Raw genomic sequence first — 19,492 nt, 5'->3', positions numbered from 1 at the left:
CCTTTCTAACATGAAAACTTTCAACATGTCTGGTTGTTAATGTATTTCTGATGACTATATCAAACACAGAAGGAATTTATAACAGCTTTTTTGCTATTATCAACTATTTAGGAGTTGAACTGAAAGTCCCACCTGGATCATCAATATTTTTGGTGAAACAGAAGTCTGAAGATGCCTAAATAGTGGTTGCATTATTGCTCTACAACAGTTTGGAAACGATAAGGTATAAACATCTAGCCTTTCTTTTACACAGTAATTTTCTGTTTCATCAGAACAGCATATTATTAACTTCTTAAAAGGGATTGTAGGTAGTGGTGTTTGTGTTGTGTATAGGAGTGGGAATACTTACAATTTCATAAAAAACACAAGGCAGACTCTCCTTTCCATCTCTCAAAAGAAAATTCTTTGCTCCATATGCTCCAGATGTGACTGCAGAATCAAGTGTGCCTACAACATATAGCAATGACAAACTATGATGTAAACATCAGAGCAGTACTAAATAAGATACAAAAATATCACGACAACATTTCCTACACAAAACCACAAAGATACATAAATCAGCATCCTATCACAATTCGTGCTGACAGCACTGGAAGTTCCAATACGAGTTAGAGGCTTTACAGTAAGATTGTATATGAAGTCTGTCTAAACCGAGTGATAAAATGCCATTTTCACAACTGTCATAGTAAATGGGTTATTCTCCTGTTAATCAGAGCAAAACTAAATTCTCTAAGTTTTATTGATCCTCATTTAAAATCGTCTTTAAGCATTACAAATATTTGTAGCCTTGTCAAAATTATAGTTTCTGAGATGCCATTACATTGTATATTCTTATTCATCTTGATTTAGAGTTTGTCATCTTTTGTCATGTTCATTTCTCAGATGATGTCACTTAAAATGCAAAGTGAAACACACTAAAAGTCATCTTCATTTAGAAGCACTCCAGGCTTGAATTTATTCCCTGATTAATTAAAGATTATTGTAAATCTGTACCCCCCTACAGAAGGTTCTTTTTTAAATAAGAAAATGTATAGAATGTATTGTAACATGAAAAGTAAAGAAACAGGGTAGAAAGAGCTTAAATGTTGATGGATGACTATTTTAATAATTTTGCTCCTATTTCAATCACCTTTGATAGCTGAGTAGATCTCCCAGCAGGAAAATTAAATAGTGCCAGTATTTTGCGTTTTTAATTATTTCAGCTATTGTTCCTTAACAGTTAATAACACATTTTCTCTTGGCTGTTGTCCTACCATTATTATTGGTTGTAGCACAACCTATAACACTTACCTAAAACTTCAAATAATAGTACAGTTTTGTAAGCATATTGACTCCAGTGCTTCATACTTTCAATGACTGCAGATATGATTCGCAAAGAATTCCTTTTTTCTTTACGTTTTAATTCAGTTGATGAAACCTCCTTTCAGAGGAAGATGAACACTCAAGTTAGATACACACTTTCAGAATTTAAAAGGCAGATAGATGTTTATGTAATATTGTTATATATCTGACATTTACATTACAGTATTTGTTCAGACTATACAAATAACCCCTTCCAATCTGTACGATCATGCTGAAGACTGAAGGCTATTATAATATCAAAATCTCAGTTTCAAACTTTTAGAAACTTAAGGGTTTATTAAGGCTGCTAGGACTGCTGAAAGCCTCATTTTTCCTCAACTTTCTTTTTCTTTACGGTTTTCTTCATTGTATCTTTCTATTAATTCTCTCCAGAAATTTACCTGAATTTTGTCTTCTGGAACACAATCAAATTGTTTTTCATTCATGTTACTTTGCTGACTGTTGCAGTTAAATTTATGTGCCAGACCATGATCCTGAAGACTTCTTGGTACAGTGTTAGGTTTCACTGGCCATTGTCCTGTACGTGCATGTGGTTGGTTAGTTGCTCTTGTTTTGATATGCTGAGGTGAATTACAGTTATCAGGTTTTTTTTGCTGCTGAACAGTTTTCAAAGTATTTGAAGGGTTCTCAAACTTTCGAATAGTTCCACTATCAGATATTAAATCTGTTCTGTTACTTAGAGGAGTATACTCATTTCTGTTCCAAACTTTAGTACTAGGAGTCTTCTCTTCTGCCCTGCAGCGTAACATAAGACACAATTCAGTATCAGAATATCTATTCTGAATACTCAGACATGTAATTACAGTATATAAAAGCAACCTATGTATTGTTTCAGTTTTAAATATCTGTTAAACATTTAGACTCAATAAACATTTGAACATACATTTAAATTTATCCATATACAGAATAGTGATTACACACTTGCTTAAATCCCACTGAATTCAATGTGACTGAAATATGAATTTAATATGACTGAAAAATTGTAGTCCGAAGCTAGGAAATAAATTGTCCTACAGAGGGATCTTTCTTGACCTAAGATTTACTATTTTCCATAAATTTCATAACTCACAAGTTTTGATTGAACGTTTCCATATATAGTTGCCCTACTGTACACTGATAGAAACTATCGATAGTCTGTTGATGAATGATTCCTAGAATTCTCCTTCCGAAGTTCTCTCCTGGCTCTAAGTTGATCCCCCTTCCTCATACAATTATTCGTATGAATCCCAATTAAACCCAGAGATTTAGATACATACTTGAGTACTTTGTCAATGTGAAACCATTACGATAAAAAATAAAAAATTAAAAAGGCTATATATTAGGCCTCATTAGGTGCACTGGAAAGATACTCCATTTCAGTTGCTTTTGGCTCATAAGCAGAATGTAATTTTTTAGGACTATGGTGATGACCTGAGAATTAAAAGGGTCTCTCTGAATGCTACTAGAATATGGAATAATGCAAGGTGTATCACACCAGAATAAAAACAATTTTGGATAAGGGTAGTAAAAATTGAAGACTTCACTAACCTGCAGACATAGAAGTTTTTGCCAGCATTTGCTAAATTAGAATTTGATGCATTTGGTGGTTTCATAAGAGAAAGAGCCATCTCACGTTCTCCTCGGCTTTAAAAGATAAGTTAAAACATCAGTGACAGAGTAGCAGCTTTATTTTAAGACAGGCACATGGCTCATAGGTTGTGAAACTAATAGATAGTACCCAAATAAAATCAGTAAATAACAAATAATCCAGTTTTACATACCCATCGTTCACTGCTTTCTGTAGTTCAGCTACTTCTGCGTTTGCAGTTCCCCAGCCTAATTATCAAAAGACAAAGGATTGAATATATGTACAAACTGAAAAGATTGAAAGGTCTGCTTAGGCCTCCTACTTTTTATCTGCCTTATGTTCCACACATAGTCTCGCTCAGGAGGAAAAAAAAAAAGGGGGTTGCGGGGTGATCCTTTGATATCTATAATTATAAGGCAACTTCTAACAAGTTGCTTTTCTAGATAATGCTTAACTTACAAACATTAGACATTTCTTATTAGCACAGAGATTCTTACTTCAAGAAAAGCATCATGAAAATAATAAAGATTGAACTCTGCATAGTTCTTTCTAGGGACAATTTGAAAAAAAAAGTTTTCTTCTCAGTTACAAGAAAGACATCTTATAAATGTTTCTTCTTGTAACACAAGGCCTGAATTTTGATTGAAATAAACTGAAAACAAAAGGTCAGAGTTTCAAGAGACTCTATTTAAATGCCAGTGCTACTTCATTCTCTAACACACAGAGTTGACCTCCCTCTAGGCACAAAGTAAAAAAGCTCAATTGTATAGAGGAGAAAGGAACTTCCTGGAGGACATTTTTTACATAATGAACTTTTCAGAAATAAATATAAAGGATGCATATAGTTCTTTATAAATACAATATCTAGTTTAACAATAATAATTAAAAAAATAACATTTAATTAGATTTAGAGCCATTAAAAATATACGTATCTTATTTACAATGATGTGGGAGAAAAGTCATAAGTACAAGTCATAGAACTGGTACCTGTCTCATTTTTAAGTGGATTTGAAGTGAGGGGCTGTCTATTTCTTTTTTTCTGATTGAACAGAGGTACAGGCAGACAACCTAAAATTAAAATTCACATAATAATGTTATACCAACAGCAAAAGGATACACAATCTATACTAAAATATGTAAATAGTAATTATCTAGCAATTCTTTTATTTTACATCATCCATAGGAATTATACTTCATAAACACATAACATAGACCAGACGTTGCTTCACAGAATTTATATCTCTAGACCTCAATCCTGCAAATCAGTCTGTGAGTTAAACATTTCACTTAGTGACTAATCCCATTACTCCAAAATTTTGCACTGTGCTGTAATAACATAGAAATTCAAACAAGTCTACTCAGGAAATGGTGTTCTAGGATATAAGCATAAAAATGCTTGAACTGTAAAGCACAAAAGAATGAATAGTACCTGCTGTGGTGCGAGTTGAAGTGTCAGATAAACTCCTTTTCATTTCTGTGCTGTATTTTAATAGGCAACACTGTATTGATTACTTCAAATTTGCTGTATGAAAGGTAAATGGAAAAAGTAAACTAATTCATATTGTAAACACATTCAAATTTTACGTTACTTTATGGCAGTTTGTCTTAATTCTCTGTATAACTCTGTTATACACATCACTTTAGAGAAACCTATAATGTGTGAGAATTTGAACCAAATTTAGAAGATTCACAGGTACGCAAATAGCGTGCAATTGGTCTTTGCAGATTAATGACCCAAATTATTACATTCTTGCACTAAAAATTATATTCTCTGTTACTTGCATGCTGTAAAAAATACTGAATTCACTTTTGAATTTAAAAGTAAATATACATTCAAACATAAAAAACATTTCTGAATTCATGTAGATACAATGCTAATAAAAATAAATACTTAAGCATTGGTGCAAAACATGAAGACAAGGTATATTGCTTTGAAAAAAAAACACCTCATGATTTAACTACATGTGAGATACTATGTAGGTTTTTGTCATGCTTTAAAAAATAACCTTTTCTGTACTGTATTGTACAGACTTAAAATATTTCACCAAATTCCTCAGAGAAAGTATTTCACACATCAAAAACCATTACTGCCAAAGATTCTTTAAAAGATTATGACCAAAAAAATATAAATTAGTATCTTAAATATAGATAGTTTACTATATTTGCTTGCTGATTAAAGTACTTTTATAGTAAATATCCATATATTATTGCATGCATTGAAGATACTACATAGACAGTTGTGTGGCATTTTTTGCTATTCTATCAGTTAGTTACTGATTTGTATCACTTTTAGTGGTTCATGAATAATACCACATACTTATGCACAAATAACATAAAACATTGCCTTTATACTTATTTTGTTGATTTGGCAGTTAACTGTATGCAGCTGTTACATACCTTGATAAAAATTAAGCCCAAGTACCTATCACAGCTGAATCAATTTACTCTTTAATTCTGTAATACACACTAACTACACATGACATTGCAGCAGCTTCTACTTTATTGCTGTTACCTAATTTATATTTAAAATGCATTGGTAGCTCTATAAAGCTTAATGACCATCAGTAAATAATACACTTGTCAAATAAAATCCCATAAACCTGACATTTCAGCTTTTGAAGTCAGTTTTTGTCTTGTGTAAGATTTCAGATTATCTTGCTTTGCTTTTTGTCTTCTCCTGAAGATGAGCAAGCCAAAGCCCCGAGCTAAAAAAAAAAAAAAAAAAAAAAAAAAAAAAAGTAAAACTAAAGATGGGTAAGGGGAGATACCGAGATAAGCCTCCTCAGAATCTCACACAAGAGCAGCACCCCTCGCAGGCGAACAGAAACGACTGGCCAGGGGCTGACGGCGGGGGCTTAGGTGAAGCCCGCCAAAAGTAACGGACCAAACCACCACGCCCTCGCTGAGGCGCGAGGAGGCAAAAGGGCGGGAAAGCGCCGATTCCTTGCGACCGCCGCTGCCGGCGCCAGTGGTCATGAGCGGCTGCTACTGAGCGCCCTGGGGCACTGGCGGGCCTGGGAACTCATCCCCGTTCAGTAACAATATAGGAACAATAAATCGGTGTCTCTAGAATTTAATTAGGTATCTTTGCCCTCAGATATCAACCCACGTGTTTGGGGCTCGCAGAACCCTGGGCACAAGCTGAATATCCACAAATGGTGAACACAAGCACGGCTACAAATAAAGCTATCTCCATTCTTCATGCTGGGTTTTTAACACAGCTGTTTGCAACCGTGTAATTTCTGACAGGCTCCTGTGTTAAATTTTAGCTTTCAGATCAAAGCGGATTCAGTCTCAAATTGCTAGCTTTGGAGTGCTCCTGAGTTTTAGATCAGGTCACCTCAGCGGAAAGGGAGGGATTATTAGCAAATGTAGTGTTGTCATTAATAACTTATTTTCTCCACTCCTTAGTCATAAACTAAGTCAAAACTCTTGTTGCAAAAAAAAAGCAGTACTTCTAATATTGAATTTTTAATAAACCAAATATGTTCCTATGTAATTGTCAAAATGCAAGTATTGGCAAAGCATAGGAAAAAGGGAAATCAGAAAATTGAAAACATTTCAAGTGTCTACATTTATGCCACATATTCATGGGTGTTTGTAATGTCCCGGGAGACCAGGAGTTAAAAACTCTTTGGAAGTTAACTTGCTCTAAGGGTATAAAAGAAGCTTCCATGGCTTTAGTTCCTAAACTCTTTTGGAAATGCACAGTATCTGTCCTAAGAGAGCTCTTAGGAAACAAACTTCTTGCATGTTAAGTGAGGTAAGTGCACAAACGATCTCTGTATTTCATTCAACATTTTGCAAGGAATTATAACCATTTCAGCACCATCAGCAACGAGAGATAAAGTATGTGTACTAGTACTGCATATTTGAATTTTGCCGTTTACTCTTCAAACTGCTGTGGTGTTTAAATTCAACAAACCAAGATTCAGAGCACGAGTCATTTTTTTTCAAGCAGCGTGTAAATAGCCATTTTGGCACCTTCGCTAAAGAGACCAAGGTCAAAGGACAGTACAGACTGTCCAGTGCTGTAAAATAGAGCTTTACTGCTTTGCTTAATAAATTACTTACTGTGATTAAATAGCTGACAGCTTACAACAGTCATACAGCGACAAAGTAAGCAGTCTATCTATATTAACTTGCTAAAAGGTTCAGCAAATCTGTAGACATAAGCTGCAATATAGAGAATAACATTCGTAGGAAGTATATGACTGGCAGAACTTGTCTAGGTAAGTCCTATGTTTAGCTTTGTTTTCATAGACATATAATCTATCAACCTGGGTTATAAAACCTCTCACAGATACTAGCCAAATACTCTCTCAGTTACTGGAGTATATTCTTAATAAAATAGAATTGTTTGATAAACATTTTCTATTCCCTTACAGTTTAACATTTTTATATCTATTTTGTGTGCTGGACACTAGCTGTAAATAATTGTCATTTACAGCAATAAGACTTTGTTTGTTGTTATCAAGATCCTTCTTCTAAATGTTTAGCTGAAGTTTCCTTTCAGAAATCCTACCTGAATGCTTTTGGAAGTGGAAGAAGTTGTTGACTAAGTTTTTTGGGGGGGAGAAAACTATTGTCCTGCTGTGGTCTGTATCAATTTCCTTTTTTATAAGGGGTTGCAGATATTAGAAGGGGTCTTCACCAGGTCTTCACCAAGTTGTCATAGAGATCTGTGTTAGCAGATCCCAAGACACAACTAGAGCCAGGAATACTAGGTGACTTGTGGGTATATTGCACTTTAATTTCAGATAGTGTTCGTTCTGATCATTGTTCTTTAGATATTATAAAACAAAAAAGGTCATACAAGCAACAACATGCTTTGAGGAACTCAGCTGTTCTTGTTTTTTTAGATGGAAGTACTTGATGTTTCAGCATTATGTGTTGATCTAGAGCCAAGACATGATTCATATTTTACTATTTTTTTCTCATTTTAAATCATTCTGCTCTTTAAATCATTCTGCTCTGTATACTTAACGTTTATGTAATGTAAAACACACAGGAATATACTTGTTACCCATAGCTTGCAATGCAAAAATATTAGATGTTTAATTACATTCTCAAAGTATGCATTAAAAAAAGTTTCTTCATACTTTCATAGCACATTATTTACCTATATATCACATATTAATAGAGCTAGCCGGGAAAAAGTTAACTTTTGAACTGTCTAACAGTACCATTACCAGCCTTGGAGGTATTACTAAATATGGTAAATGAAGGGGAGGGCTCCTTGAGAGGGAGGAGAGTCCGATGAGCAACTCCCTGCCTCACAACAGGAATCTGAAACTAGTAGAGAAATGTTAATTCGCTTCGTTCACGTCTGACCTAAACAGGCGTAAATAATTTCCTATTAAAAAAAAAAAAAAGTTATTTTTCTTGGTGACACAAGCTTTACTTTACCATCATTTTCTGTTTTGCTTTCAGCAATTCTTATAGCTGCTGAAAAGCATGACTTCCTGTTCTGTTGTTCATAAACCTCCAGTCAGAAGGGTTGCTATCTTTGGAGGAACTCATGGTAATGAATTATCAGGGATATTTTTGGTCAAGCACTGGCAAGAGAATGGAGCTGAAATTCAAAGAACAGGAATGGAAGTGAAACCATTTCTTACTAACCCAAGAGCTGTGAAGAAGTGTACTAGATACATTGACTGTGATCTGAACCGTGTTTTTGACCCTGATAATCTTGGGTAAGAATAGTCATACTTTCTGTTGTTTTAATTTTCTCTTTTTTTAAATTGTAAAGTGCTTCTTTTCCAGATTAAACTGTTAACACAAGTTCCACTACTATTTTAACTGTAGAGTCACATAACTTAAATTATTGACCTTTAACCCAAAAAGAACAAATTGCGTGTTAGCAGTTTCATTTTAGATTTGTCGCTAGTAGAATGAGTCTCAAACCAACACATAGTCTTAAACATAGCATTTTAAATTAGTACGAGATTAGCTGTGTTTGTGTAAACTTAAGTATTGCTGTTCTGAGTTGTGAAGTCATTATTTCTCATGTCTTCTAGTGCAATGAAGTTCTGGAGCTCTTCTGAATATAATTATACTTGCAGTAATATAGAATATGTGAAAACATGAAACAATCTAAATGTAGACCCCAGTATCTGAAAAAATGGCATATAAATTGGGATACAATTTAATTTCAGTTACATATAATAAAAGATGAAAATTTGAAATTAGGTGTGAGAAATAAAGAAATCAATGGCAAAAAGATCAGCAAAAATTCAATAATTTAACTGACTCCTTACATTGGAGAAGTACAATCTATAATTACTGTACAGTAGTAATTGATTTCACATTTTTAATGGGATTTTATGTTTCTCTGCTTTCAAGACATCTATTCCAGAGGTGTACTTTGTGGTATGAACCAAACATTTTTAATGCTTGGTATAGTTGCATGCTGAACAGGTAATTATGTATCAGAAAGGTCTTAGTGGTGAAAATGAATATTACTGAAAGAAAAATGTATCACGTTTATTTTGTAATCAAGGTTATTCTTACCATGCATGCTTTTTCACCTGGTTGTCATCTAACAATTTTATTGCTGGTTATAAAATTAGATTTAAAAAAATTACACAGAAATGTTAAGGCCATTCTTTTATTTGCTTACTTAGGACAAACATATAAAAAAAAAGTTGTTTTTGAACACAGGAAATTTGGAAAAAAAAACAGATTAAAACACCTCCAGGTTGTCATCATTTTTAAAAATAATATTCCTTTGTATATCCTATTAAATTACTCAGTCCTTTTACAGCAGTAGTAAATATATTTGAATGATTTTCACCTAATCACTTTACTACTGAAAGGAACGGTGGGAGTCCTATTGGCTTCGACAAGAAGTATTTAACAGTTTTATGTGAAGGAACCCCAAATTTCAAAGATGGAACTAGAGAATACAATAATAGATTCTGTGATACACAGAATTGTAAAAATAGGGAGCTTGAGAGGCTCAAGTAAGAATTCTTACATCACATCCCACCAGTAGATCAAGTTCACGTCACCATTCATAACAGATTATCTTGCCATTTCTTTTACTTCAGCAGAGCTGATCCCATAATTTTCCTCAGCAACCTCTTCTGATGCTTAAATATCTGTGCAGTTAGGAAGATATTTTGCCATTTTTTAACAAACCTTTCTTTATGCAACTTAATACCAGTATTTCTTACATAATTAAAACCTTACAAAGCTTGAGCTGTATGGAGAAAGAAAACTGAATTTAGCACAAAAGATACTAGATGTTTCTGGATTGTACTTGGGTAGCATCCCAAGCCTGTCAACAATACCAAATCTGCTGTGTATGCAGAACAAGTCTGAACTGCAGCAGCTTTTTACACTGTTTATATGTAAGTAAGGTATCTTGGCATCGTATATCAGTTTCCTATACATCCCCTATAAAGACAAGAAGCAGATGATCTCAGACCATTCCTTAGGCTAAGACCATTTTTAAAGTCTACTACAGATATAGCCACCTGAGACTGAAGGTATTAAAACTTTGGAAGAACAGATTTGAGGTAGCAAAATCTTCTATGAGCTTTGAAGGCCAACAGGACTCAAAACAAGAGGCTGTAACAAAATCTGATCAGAACACAAGAATATATGAAATCGGGTTATGAAAGACCTTGTAACTGAGGTCCATGACAAAAGGGCACGAACCAATGTCCAAATACCATCTTCAGTAGAAGCTGGATTCAGGCTTGGAAATGGCTTAAGTTGTTGATAAATTTGGGGTTAGTTTTCTGCATGGAGGTAAATTTTGAGATGTATGGAATAGAAGTCAATGTAAAGAAATAAGAGAGAAGTAAATAGTCTATAGCTAAAATCAGATAAAAAAATCTGCACGAGATATTAATAGTAAGATCTGTTTTTCATTAACAATCATATTCACTTCAAGCACAAACACCATATTTTATGTAAGGCACTTAAATAGGCAATTTCAACTCCAGTCAATTATGGAATTAAAGTGAAAAGAAAAGGATATACGTATTTTGTTGACTGTAAAGCCATGGAATGAGTTTACTAATTTCTTTGTACTAATATTAACAGCAGGACAGTGGTGGAAGATATTCCATATGAAGTGAGAAGGGCTCAGGAAATCAATCATATATTTGGTCCAAAAGGTAGTGATGATGCCTATGACCTTATTTTTGACCTTCACAACACCACTTCTAACATGGGTGGTACCCTTATTCTTGAAAACTCCAGTGATGACTTTACAATTCAAATGTTTCATTATATCAAGGTAAAACTAATTTAAATGAACTATTAAAATAGATTATTGTTTGTAATGTATTACTATATATTATTTCTTAGTTTCTTTAAATATTCTATTTTTTATTTTGCAAAACTGTTTAAAATATTTAATCACTCAGGATTTTTAAAATCAGAGATAATTAATAATCTTATTATAACATCAGATAATTCAGATTTGACCTCATTCATAATCTTCATGTATTAAAGTGAGTCCTAGTAAGACTGATGGGCAGAGAGTAATGCTTAGAATAAAATCTATGAAAATACATGTAATTTAATCTGATGCCACACTGATCTGTCAGGAATTTAAATAAATTTGGGTCACACATACTAAATAGTTAAACACTAATTTTATGAAATAAAGACATGGAAAACTAATGGAACCAGGTAACAAGTAATGTTCCCCTTGCTGCTATTTATAGGAATAGTAATATGCTTTTGAAACCTATTTGATTCTGCTATTCCTGGAGCTGAAAAATTTCGGTGAAGTGAGGTTTGCAGAAGTGCTGGTTTAAGTAATCTGGTTGTAGCTATTGATGACCTAGACAATGAGTGAAGAAATAAAGGTTAGGTCAATGATGTGCACTTAGATGATGATGATGATTATTATTATTATTATTTACCTTAGAAGCAAGGCATATTTTAACATTTGATTTGATCTATCTAATTTAAATCTTAATAAAACATTTGAAGATATAGAACGTTTATGGCTAAAATTATATGAAGAGCAATGGTAGGCAGTAATTGGAATAGAGGCCTGAAATAGGATTCCATGTCAAAAATAGGATTCTATTCAAAAAAAAAAAAAAAAAAAAAAGGCCTAATTCACAATCTATGTCTCCATAAGAGAATTTAAGTGTAGAAATAACAACAACAAGATTTGCTTAGAAATCTGCTTTAAAGTATTTTGCTTATAAATTCTGCAACACTGACGCGTAGATTTTTCTTCCTGTTAGCAATTTAAGACCAGCACTATTTTCAGTTATATTAGGAGACAGCAAAGTTCAGTGGACCATGCCTGGCATGAGTTAATGGAAAGAAGACCAACAAATACAGCTTTGTATGTTTTCTAAAGATGTCCTACTTCTTTGAGCACGGTGAAATAAAGGCAACATATTGAACACATTGTGTAAATCACTTCTGCATCAGTAGTCTTTTGTGGCACAACATTTTAAAATATTTGCATAACAAAGACATTTTTAAACAATCTCCACAGAATGCTTTGGCTCCAGAATGCTGTCCTGTTTTGCTGATTGAACATCCTAACTTGAAATATGCAACAACCCGATCTGTAGCAAAACATCCTGTTGGTAAATATGAAAAATAATGACCATTTTTAACTTACCAGAAATTATATAAAAATGTCTGTTTCCAGATCAGTTCATTACATTATACAGTGTGCTCCGATCACCAGTAGCTATTTGTTTGACAATGTATTTTACCAAATCAAATGTTTATGATTTTCTCTTCTAAAGTGCACTGATTTTTACTTGGCTTACAAAATACAGAAACCAGATGGAAATTTATAAACTTAGTTAACCCACTGTTTTCAGAAAATATTTACAATATATGAGGATAAGGAAGAAGTAACAGCTTCAGAAAAGAAATGTTTAATTCCTCTAAATAAGCCTTGCCTGAAACACTGGGTGCTAGCCAAGAAGGGAAAAAAAGATGATGTAATAAAGGAAGGTGAAAATGATCTTCCACATGTAAGTTGTTAATTTTTTCATTTATGGAATCAAAATCATAACTATAGGTAAAAGGAAAAAAAAAAAACCACGTTATTTTGCCTGTCATACTAAACAGTGAATTCTCTAAAATGCATCATGGAAAGACAATTTAAAAAAAGAGTAAGAGAAATGAACATATGTAGTAACCATCTCCCTTACCTGAGGAGCACATTCAAAAATGTATGTATGGTTCTTTGAACTGATCCTTACTCATGAGCTAAATTTCCTGCTTGCCTTCCAAAATCATGTAACTGTGTAGTTTAAAGTTTGTCTTAAACATAAAACACAGACCCAATCAGACATGTATTTTTCCTTTGTAGTCTAAGTATGTGATATATTATGGCTATATTAATAATCTCCCTGATCTGTAAACAGGTGTGGAGGTGGGTCCCCAGCCACAAGGTGTTGTTAGAGCTGATACTTTGGACAAAATGAGGAAGATTGTCAAATATGGCCTTGATTTTGTTCAACTTTTTAATGAAGGTAGAGTAAGTAATGAAAGAATAAAACCCCCTGTGTCATGTCAGTGGACTATTTCAAGAGAGTAGTTTTTCAAAAAAGAAAATAGGTTGAGCTACAACACTTTACAGTTAAACAAGTAAAATTGAAGGGGATACAGAGGAGGTGTTGTCTAGATTACCTAATTTCAGCATCAGAAGAAGGTCCAAAGTATTCTTTATAGCACCTTTGGGTAGCTTTAAGGATATTTCCCCTTAACAAAGATTCAATATGTGTACTTGATCTTTAAATTGCTTTGAGAATCTGAAATAGCTAACTATTTGTGTAGCAGTACGTACATTGAGAACACTGTGTACGTAAATTAAGAAGGTGTTTAATTTACATATTTTCTGTGCATTATCTCAAATTACAGTCAAGAAATCTTGTAAGATTCTTGTTATTACTTGTGTACACCTGTGTACTATCTAAAACATACTGACAAAAATAGGTGTTGAAAATTCTACTGGAGTACATTTGTCAGTAGGCTATATTTGGAAGTTGAAGGAAAAGAATTTAATTGTGCATGTCGGAATCTACATTATTGTGCTGGAATTGTAAAGATTAAACAGCACTGACACCGTTCTGTATTATGCAATGCTACCAAACATAGGCCTTTCAACGGTATCTTCATCTACAAAATAAGTATTTTTAAGTATATAGTGAAATGCCACGTTTCAGCACCACTGATCAAATTTAGATCAGGGCTATGTATGCGACAATACACCACAGAATTATCTTTGTGTAACTTGGATTCTAGGGGAAGAAACACCTGGAACTAGACACGCTTTTGATGTTTATCAAATCACTAATCACTAGTGTGCAAACCTTGACAATGTACAACCTAATAATTTAAGTCATTCTACAGAGAATAAGTAATGCATTGTTCTTTTTAACAGTCAGTTGTTCATTTTGACATTAAACCACATTTATTCTTTCTAGGAAAAGAATTTCCACCATGTACAATTGAGGTTTATAAAATAATGGAGAAAGTAGATTATCCCAGGAATAAAAATGATGAAGTTATTGCTATTATTCACCCTAAACTGCAGGTAAATTCTATAGAAGTTTCCATTTACACCATTTTATAAGTATTCCTGTGTAGCTCCTGCTACATTATCGTATATTTTTAATAGTAAATAAGATATTTAATATGAGAATATTGCCAGTGGGTTTACTGAATACTTTAGATCTTCCCTATAGTAAGTTCTATCACTAAGGTCATACAGTATTTCAGTAACTGATTTGTAGATAACTGAATCTAAAATCATTTTTAAACATAAAACTGAAAAGAACATGACAATAGGATAGCTTATATTTTAAAATGTAAATCTAATTTTGAATTCTAAAGTGAGGGTCTTTTTCAATCAATTGTTACCATACATGGTTTCCCTTTAGTTCACCTTTACCAGTAAGTTAATTCTATGCAAACCTGAAAATGAAGGCCAGAAACCCAACATTATGTAATTAAAAGGAATTATTTTAGAAGCTTTTGCCATCAACTGTAGGGAATATAATTATTGACCATAAATTTAGAATTCACTTTCAATTTTTTTTAAATGTTCATGCAAATATATCCTATTTATTTTCTTTCTCTAAGGATCAAGATTGGCAGCCACTGAACAACGGTGATCCTCTATTTTTAACTCTTGATGGAGAAGTAATTGTATATAAAGGGGACTGTACAGTCTATCCAACATTTATTAATGAAGCTGCGTATTATGAAAAGAAACAAGCTTTTGTAAAAACAATCAAAATGGAACTCACTGCAGAACACATCAGATCCTCAGTTTTAGACCGGAACACTTCCTGAAAGCTTTTTACAAGTGATCCTTAAAAATAGTGGATTTCTTCTCGGTGAAATTCAGTGCCACTCAGTAGTTATTCAAGGACTAAATATATGCAGAATCTAATTTTAAATTGTAATTTAATTAACATTGTTGAGAACTTTTAAGATGAAAGATAATGTCATAATGCTAATTATGGCTACTATTTACTTGTTCTAATAGATTACTATAGATACAAATAATATTTTTATGAAGTTTGATAGTTCATGCTATATAAAATGATTAAACAATGTACAAGATATATTGATGAGTAGCTATAAAGCATCTATCCAGAATTACATAGAAAGTAAAAGTTAACCCCCCAAACTACATGATATAGAAAAAAATACAGCAATTTTTTACTTTATAAGCCCAAACATCCAGTAACCAACAGTTTTTAAAATGGGGTGATCCTTGAAAAGAATTGCTCAGATAAACTGTATAAAATGTGAGACGAAGGAAATAAGCTAGAGGGAAAGAGACATTGAAAGGGGATGTAAATTAAAATTCTTTTGTATTATCGGCATATGTTATTAACTCTTACTGCGCTGAAATGGAGGCCTTGGGTTTGTTTTCATGAAGACATAAAATAAGCTAAAAACACGATTTCAGAAAAAATATACTAAAATAAAACACTGTTTAAATTGAAACTACTACAAGATTAATTCAAGCTGTTTCTGACTTATCTTTAAAGACAAAATGGGGTTGGATTTAGCAAGTGACCAGTAGTCTGAAACACCTACTGCGTTAGGTGTCTCCACCTCCTGCCTGTAACATTTCCAAATAAAGTTTACATCAAGTGTTGTACCCTGAAAGGTTTCAAAGAACAAGGCAGGATTTAGGTAATTATGCAGGCTGTGTTGAAGAACAATGCACTAATCATACCTGACTATCTCAGAATGGAAATTAAGAAGAAATCTGTATGGGGAGACTTCTCAGAATTTCGAGACTGACTTGTTCTGTATTTGTAGAAAGAAAGCCTGTCATACTAGCTGAAAGAGAGAAGAAAATTAGGATTTAATTAACTTTTTACGGATGTTTTAAATGTATTTGACGATAATCAGAGACAGAAAAAACTTTAAGAACTTTGCATAAATTCTGAAAGCACACAATAATTAGCTGTTTACTAAACGATTCATTACCAACATAACCCCTAAAGTATATACTTCAAAAAGTGATGTCCTCCTTATTCGCTACTAAGCCAAAAACCTTTTTAGCTTCCTTTGTGTAACTTTACGGAAATAAAATAAAAATACAGGACAGAATGAGATGTTTATTGAAGTACATTTTATTTCTTTATGTTGAAATAAATATTGTATAAAAAGTACAGACGGATCTGCTGTAGTCATTTTTCAGCGTTCTTGATAAGAGCCTTGAGATAGGAGACAACTGGTATGTGGCAGGACTCTATGGCCACAAAGGCAAGGTATTTTCTCAGTGAAGAACTTTTAGAAACAATCCCGCCCACCCACCCCCTTCCTCATTACCCCCTTCCTCACATAGGTTTGTACCTGGACATGGCTACAGCACGTTCCTTACATTTTTTGTGTCTTCCCTGTTTTATGGCTGTGCCTACAGAGTGACCTCAATACAGTGCAGAGACATCTGAACTTGTTTTCAGTGACAAGTCTATCCATAACAATATGGAGTACAGCACAAACTCATTTATTCTGGTTCCTGAGTATATGTGACGAGGTATTTTTTTTTCATACAAAAACTGGCACTCAAAAGAATCCAAACGGAACTGCATAGTCCTAAGACAATATTCTTTGTTGTCAGTTTCAATGCAAAATCAACCAGCAGAGATGAAAGATTCTGGAATATAGGATTTTTTCTTCTCATACTCACATATCCTGCTAAGAAGGTCAAACAATGCTCAGATACTACATCGGTATATTGATATGCATGAATGTCCTTCCCCTGGAATTCCTATGCACTGTAAAAAAGTAACTGAAGATTTCAACTTGATCCCATCCATCCAAGCCATACACCGTAGCAAATGCCTGATAGGACATCTGTAGAAGACCAGTTTGGTAGCAAGACACATGTTCACCATCCCTGCAAATAGCTTTGCACTATTCTTTCCGATGGAGAGCTCCCTCACGTTCTCTTCTGTGTTAAGAAAGTTTTTTGGACCATTTTGCGTACTTCAGGCTTAGCTGTAAGAATCCAATGCAATTCATATTATCATTCAAACACAAAACAGAATTTACCTGTTTCCTAAATAGCACCTTTAAAACAGGCACCAAATGTATATATGACAAAAATCCAAGACAATAAAGATACGTATTGTAATAATTGAAATCTAAAGGTACACAGGACAAGTATTTCTTTTTATACATACACGAATAGAAAAATAAAAAATATAATTTATAGTACTAGGTCATCACAAGTAATGAAATAAAAAGTGCTACGGAAATGTATTACACAGTCCTCTGAATTAAAAAAATAAAAAAAAATTAAAGTCTGCAATTATATTGCATTTAACTTATTTTGTTTCTTTGGGAAGAAATATTGACTTTCATCTTTCTGAAGTGGTTGAATGTAGAAATTAATTTAATTAAACCTGAAAACTTCCAATGTGATAGCAAGATTCACCGGTATGGAAAAAGTAGAAACAGGAAAAATAAAGACATTGTGAGTTGACCAAACTCAGAAATTCTCCATTGTGAATTGTGTTTCTGCCCTATTATTTTATGGGAAATCACATATATAAATAATGAATAAAAATCCACATATGACCCACATGAATAAAGACCACATTTGTACCCTAGGTATTATACACAGGAAAACAGATCACAAAGCTAATGAGACCCGAAGGGGCTATTTTTCCACTTGAGGCTTTCTCCAAATTGTGGGATAAAGCTTTCAGTAACACTGACAGTCAATACAAAAGCTTCAAATGTTTCCAGAACATTGTTATTTCAAAATAACATTCTTCATTTAGTAGTCTTCAAAATTGAAATGCCTTTCTTTTCTCCATGACAAGAACTTAAGTTTTTTCAGAATACAATATGTTTCTCATGAGTTAAAGATTTGAAAACAAAAGATATCAGACTGGGAACACAAAGATCTCAGTTTTCCACAAAAGGAAGAAGGATCTCACATTCGACCTTTTTTTTTTTTTAACCAGTACACAGTCTAGGTCCAAGTTTGAATAGGCACACAAACTTGGACAGCAATGGTTTTTAAGAGGCTCAAAACTGAACCAGTGAAATAGTCCATTTTATTTCAGCTTAGCTGCACTGATTAAACGGGTTAAAGTCATCAGACCATGTCACTGAAAGTTTATGTTCCAGCTGGTTACAGCTGTCCAAAATATTAAAAAAGCTTTCAACATCAGCTTCTGATGCTTTTAACCTCCAAAATATCCACATATGAAATACAGAACAACTAAACAGAAGTTTCAGGCAAATCATCCATTTCTTCAAACGTATTCAGGGTTGTTTTGCTATTAGTTCTTGAATTATCTTGAACTTTGCTTGGATCTGCAAAAAAGTGCATTATAAACAAAACGGGATATGGTAGAAACTGTATATGCAAGACCAAATTTTTGCAAAACTAATTTTTTTTTAAACACATGCATTTATTTAAACAGTAAGTTGTCAGTTTGCTACCATATCTTATACAAAGTTTTCTGTCTGCCCCTTTTCATTGTTGCTGTTATCATTCTACTAAGCAATATAAATGTTAATTGACTAAAGAACAAACTGCAAAACAAATCTCTCAGATCCTCACATGCCCTTATCATACACTCTGATGTTTGTTCCCAGAAGGACATCTGACACCTCAAAGTTAGGTCATTTCTCTATTACACTTCCAACACTGTCAGCAGATTGGTATCTTGAATTTCCTGGTTAACATTTACAAGGAGCCATTTGTCATCCAATGTATATCGCAAAACAAACATGAATGTTCTAGGGCTAAAACATAGCAAACTACTGTATTGTTAGGTAGAATCAGTCTGATTTCTTGCTAAATTTTGCAATGCTATCTGTAACTATTCAAGGAGGAAATTAATGTAGTTTGTGACAGCTGTTTCAGAACAAAAAATATTTTGTCTGTTTAAAAGTTCTTCACTCTTATACCGTTCAAATACCTTAAGAAAATGTAAAACTTAGATCAAGTGTAACTGCTTAGAGAAATATAAATATGGTAACATCACCATGTTTCAGTACCAAGGCATAAATAATGAGAGTTGTAACCAAACCTCTCTCCAAATTTTTAAAAATAATTTAACACCCCTACCA

General features: G+C 33.3%; 3 protein-coding genes across 17 annotated transcripts in view; 1 reads left to right on the top strand and 2 right to left on the bottom strand.

The window, feature by feature from the left end:
• The window catches only part of SPATA22 (spermatogenesis associated 22), a 65,440-nt gene extending 59,637 nt beyond the window's left edge, over nucleotides 1-5,803 (bottom strand). For 7 of the 12 annotated variants that reach the window (XR_005814036.1, XR_005814034.1, XR_005814035.1 and 4 more), the window contains exons 1-8: nucleotides 5,698-5,803; nucleotides 4,359-4,451; nucleotides 3,917-3,997; nucleotides 3,123-3,177; nucleotides 2,890-2,985; nucleotides 1,743-2,097; nucleotides 1,291-1,420; nucleotides 350-447 (exon numbers count right to left, since the gene is read on the bottom strand). Coding sequence is in view for 7 of the 12 variants with exons in the window: in XM_040532823.1 (XP_040388757.1) it covers nucleotides 350-447; nucleotides 1,291-1,420; nucleotides 1,743-2,097; nucleotides 2,890-2,985; nucleotides 3,123-3,177; nucleotides 3,917-3,997; nucleotides 4,359-4,401 (858 nt within the window). In the remaining 5 variants the exon portion in view is untranslated. Of the gene's footprint in view, nucleotides 1-349; nucleotides 448-1,290; nucleotides 1,421-1,742; nucleotides 2,098-2,889; nucleotides 2,986-3,122; nucleotides 3,178-3,916; nucleotides 3,998-4,358; nucleotides 4,452-5,086; nucleotides 5,272-5,326; nucleotides 5,507-5,529; nucleotides 5,653-5,697 lie in introns of those variants that run through there. The other 5 variants (XM_040532820.1, XM_040532821.1, XM_040532818.1 and 2 more) reach the window with 5 other exon arrangements.
• On the top strand, nucleotides 51-16,566 carry ASPA (aspartoacylase). Of its 4 annotated transcripts, none has more exons than XM_040532827.1 (7): nucleotides 51-223; nucleotides 8,363-8,625; nucleotides 10,985-11,180; nucleotides 12,408-12,501; nucleotides 13,297-13,404; nucleotides 14,359-14,468; nucleotides 15,017-16,566. In XM_040532827.1, exons 2-7 carry the CDS (start codon nucleotides 8,387-8,389, stop codon nucleotides 15,227-15,229), a joined length of 960 nt encoding a protein of 319 aa, XP_040388761.1. In that variant the 5' UTR covers nucleotides 51-223; nucleotides 8,363-8,386; the 3' UTR covers nucleotides 15,230-16,566. The 4 variants fall into 4 exon arrangements, with proteins under 4 accessions (XP_040388761.1, XP_040388759.1, XP_040388762.1 ...); XM_040532825.1 differs by lacking the exon at nucleotides 51-223 and adding an exon at nucleotides 6,599-6,692; XM_040532828.1 differs by lacking the exon at nucleotides 51-223 and adding an exon at nucleotides 6,721-7,161.
• TRPV3 (transient receptor potential cation channel subfamily V member 3) overlaps nucleotides 15,819-19,492 on the bottom strand; it is a 35,843-nt gene continuing 32,169 nt past the window's right edge. The window contains exon 21 of the mRNA XM_040532793.1: nucleotides 15,819-18,730. Coding sequence (XP_040388727.1) covers nucleotides 18,636-18,730 — 95 coding nt within the window. The 3' untranslated portion in view covers nucleotides 15,819-18,635. The remainder of the gene's footprint in view (nucleotides 18,731-19,492) is intronic.

This window comes from Cygnus olor, chromosome 20, assembly GCF_009769625.2.
Source record: "Cygnus olor isolate bCygOlo1 chromosome 20, bCygOlo1.pri.v2, whole genome shotgun sequence".
In the NCBI taxonomy this organism is placed as follows: Eukaryota; Metazoa; Chordata; class Aves; order Anseriformes; family Anatidae; genus Cygnus; species Cygnus olor.
Note: the sequence above shows the minus strand (reverse complement) of the source record. Positions and strands in the feature narration are given on the sequence as shown.

Coding starts and splice junctions, on each gene's coding strand:
- ASPA (XM_040532827.1), top strand. CDS start 8,387: ATGACTTCCTGTTCTGTTGTTCATAAACCTCCAGTCAGAAGGGTTGCT. Junction 8,626..10,984: donor TTTGACCCTGATAATCTTGG/GTAAGAATAGTC, acceptor TAATATTAACAG/CAGGACAGTGGTGGAAGATA. Junction 11,181..12,407: donor AAATGTTTCATTATATCAAG/GTAAAACTAATT, acceptor CAATCTCCACAG/AATGCTTTGGCTCCAGAATG.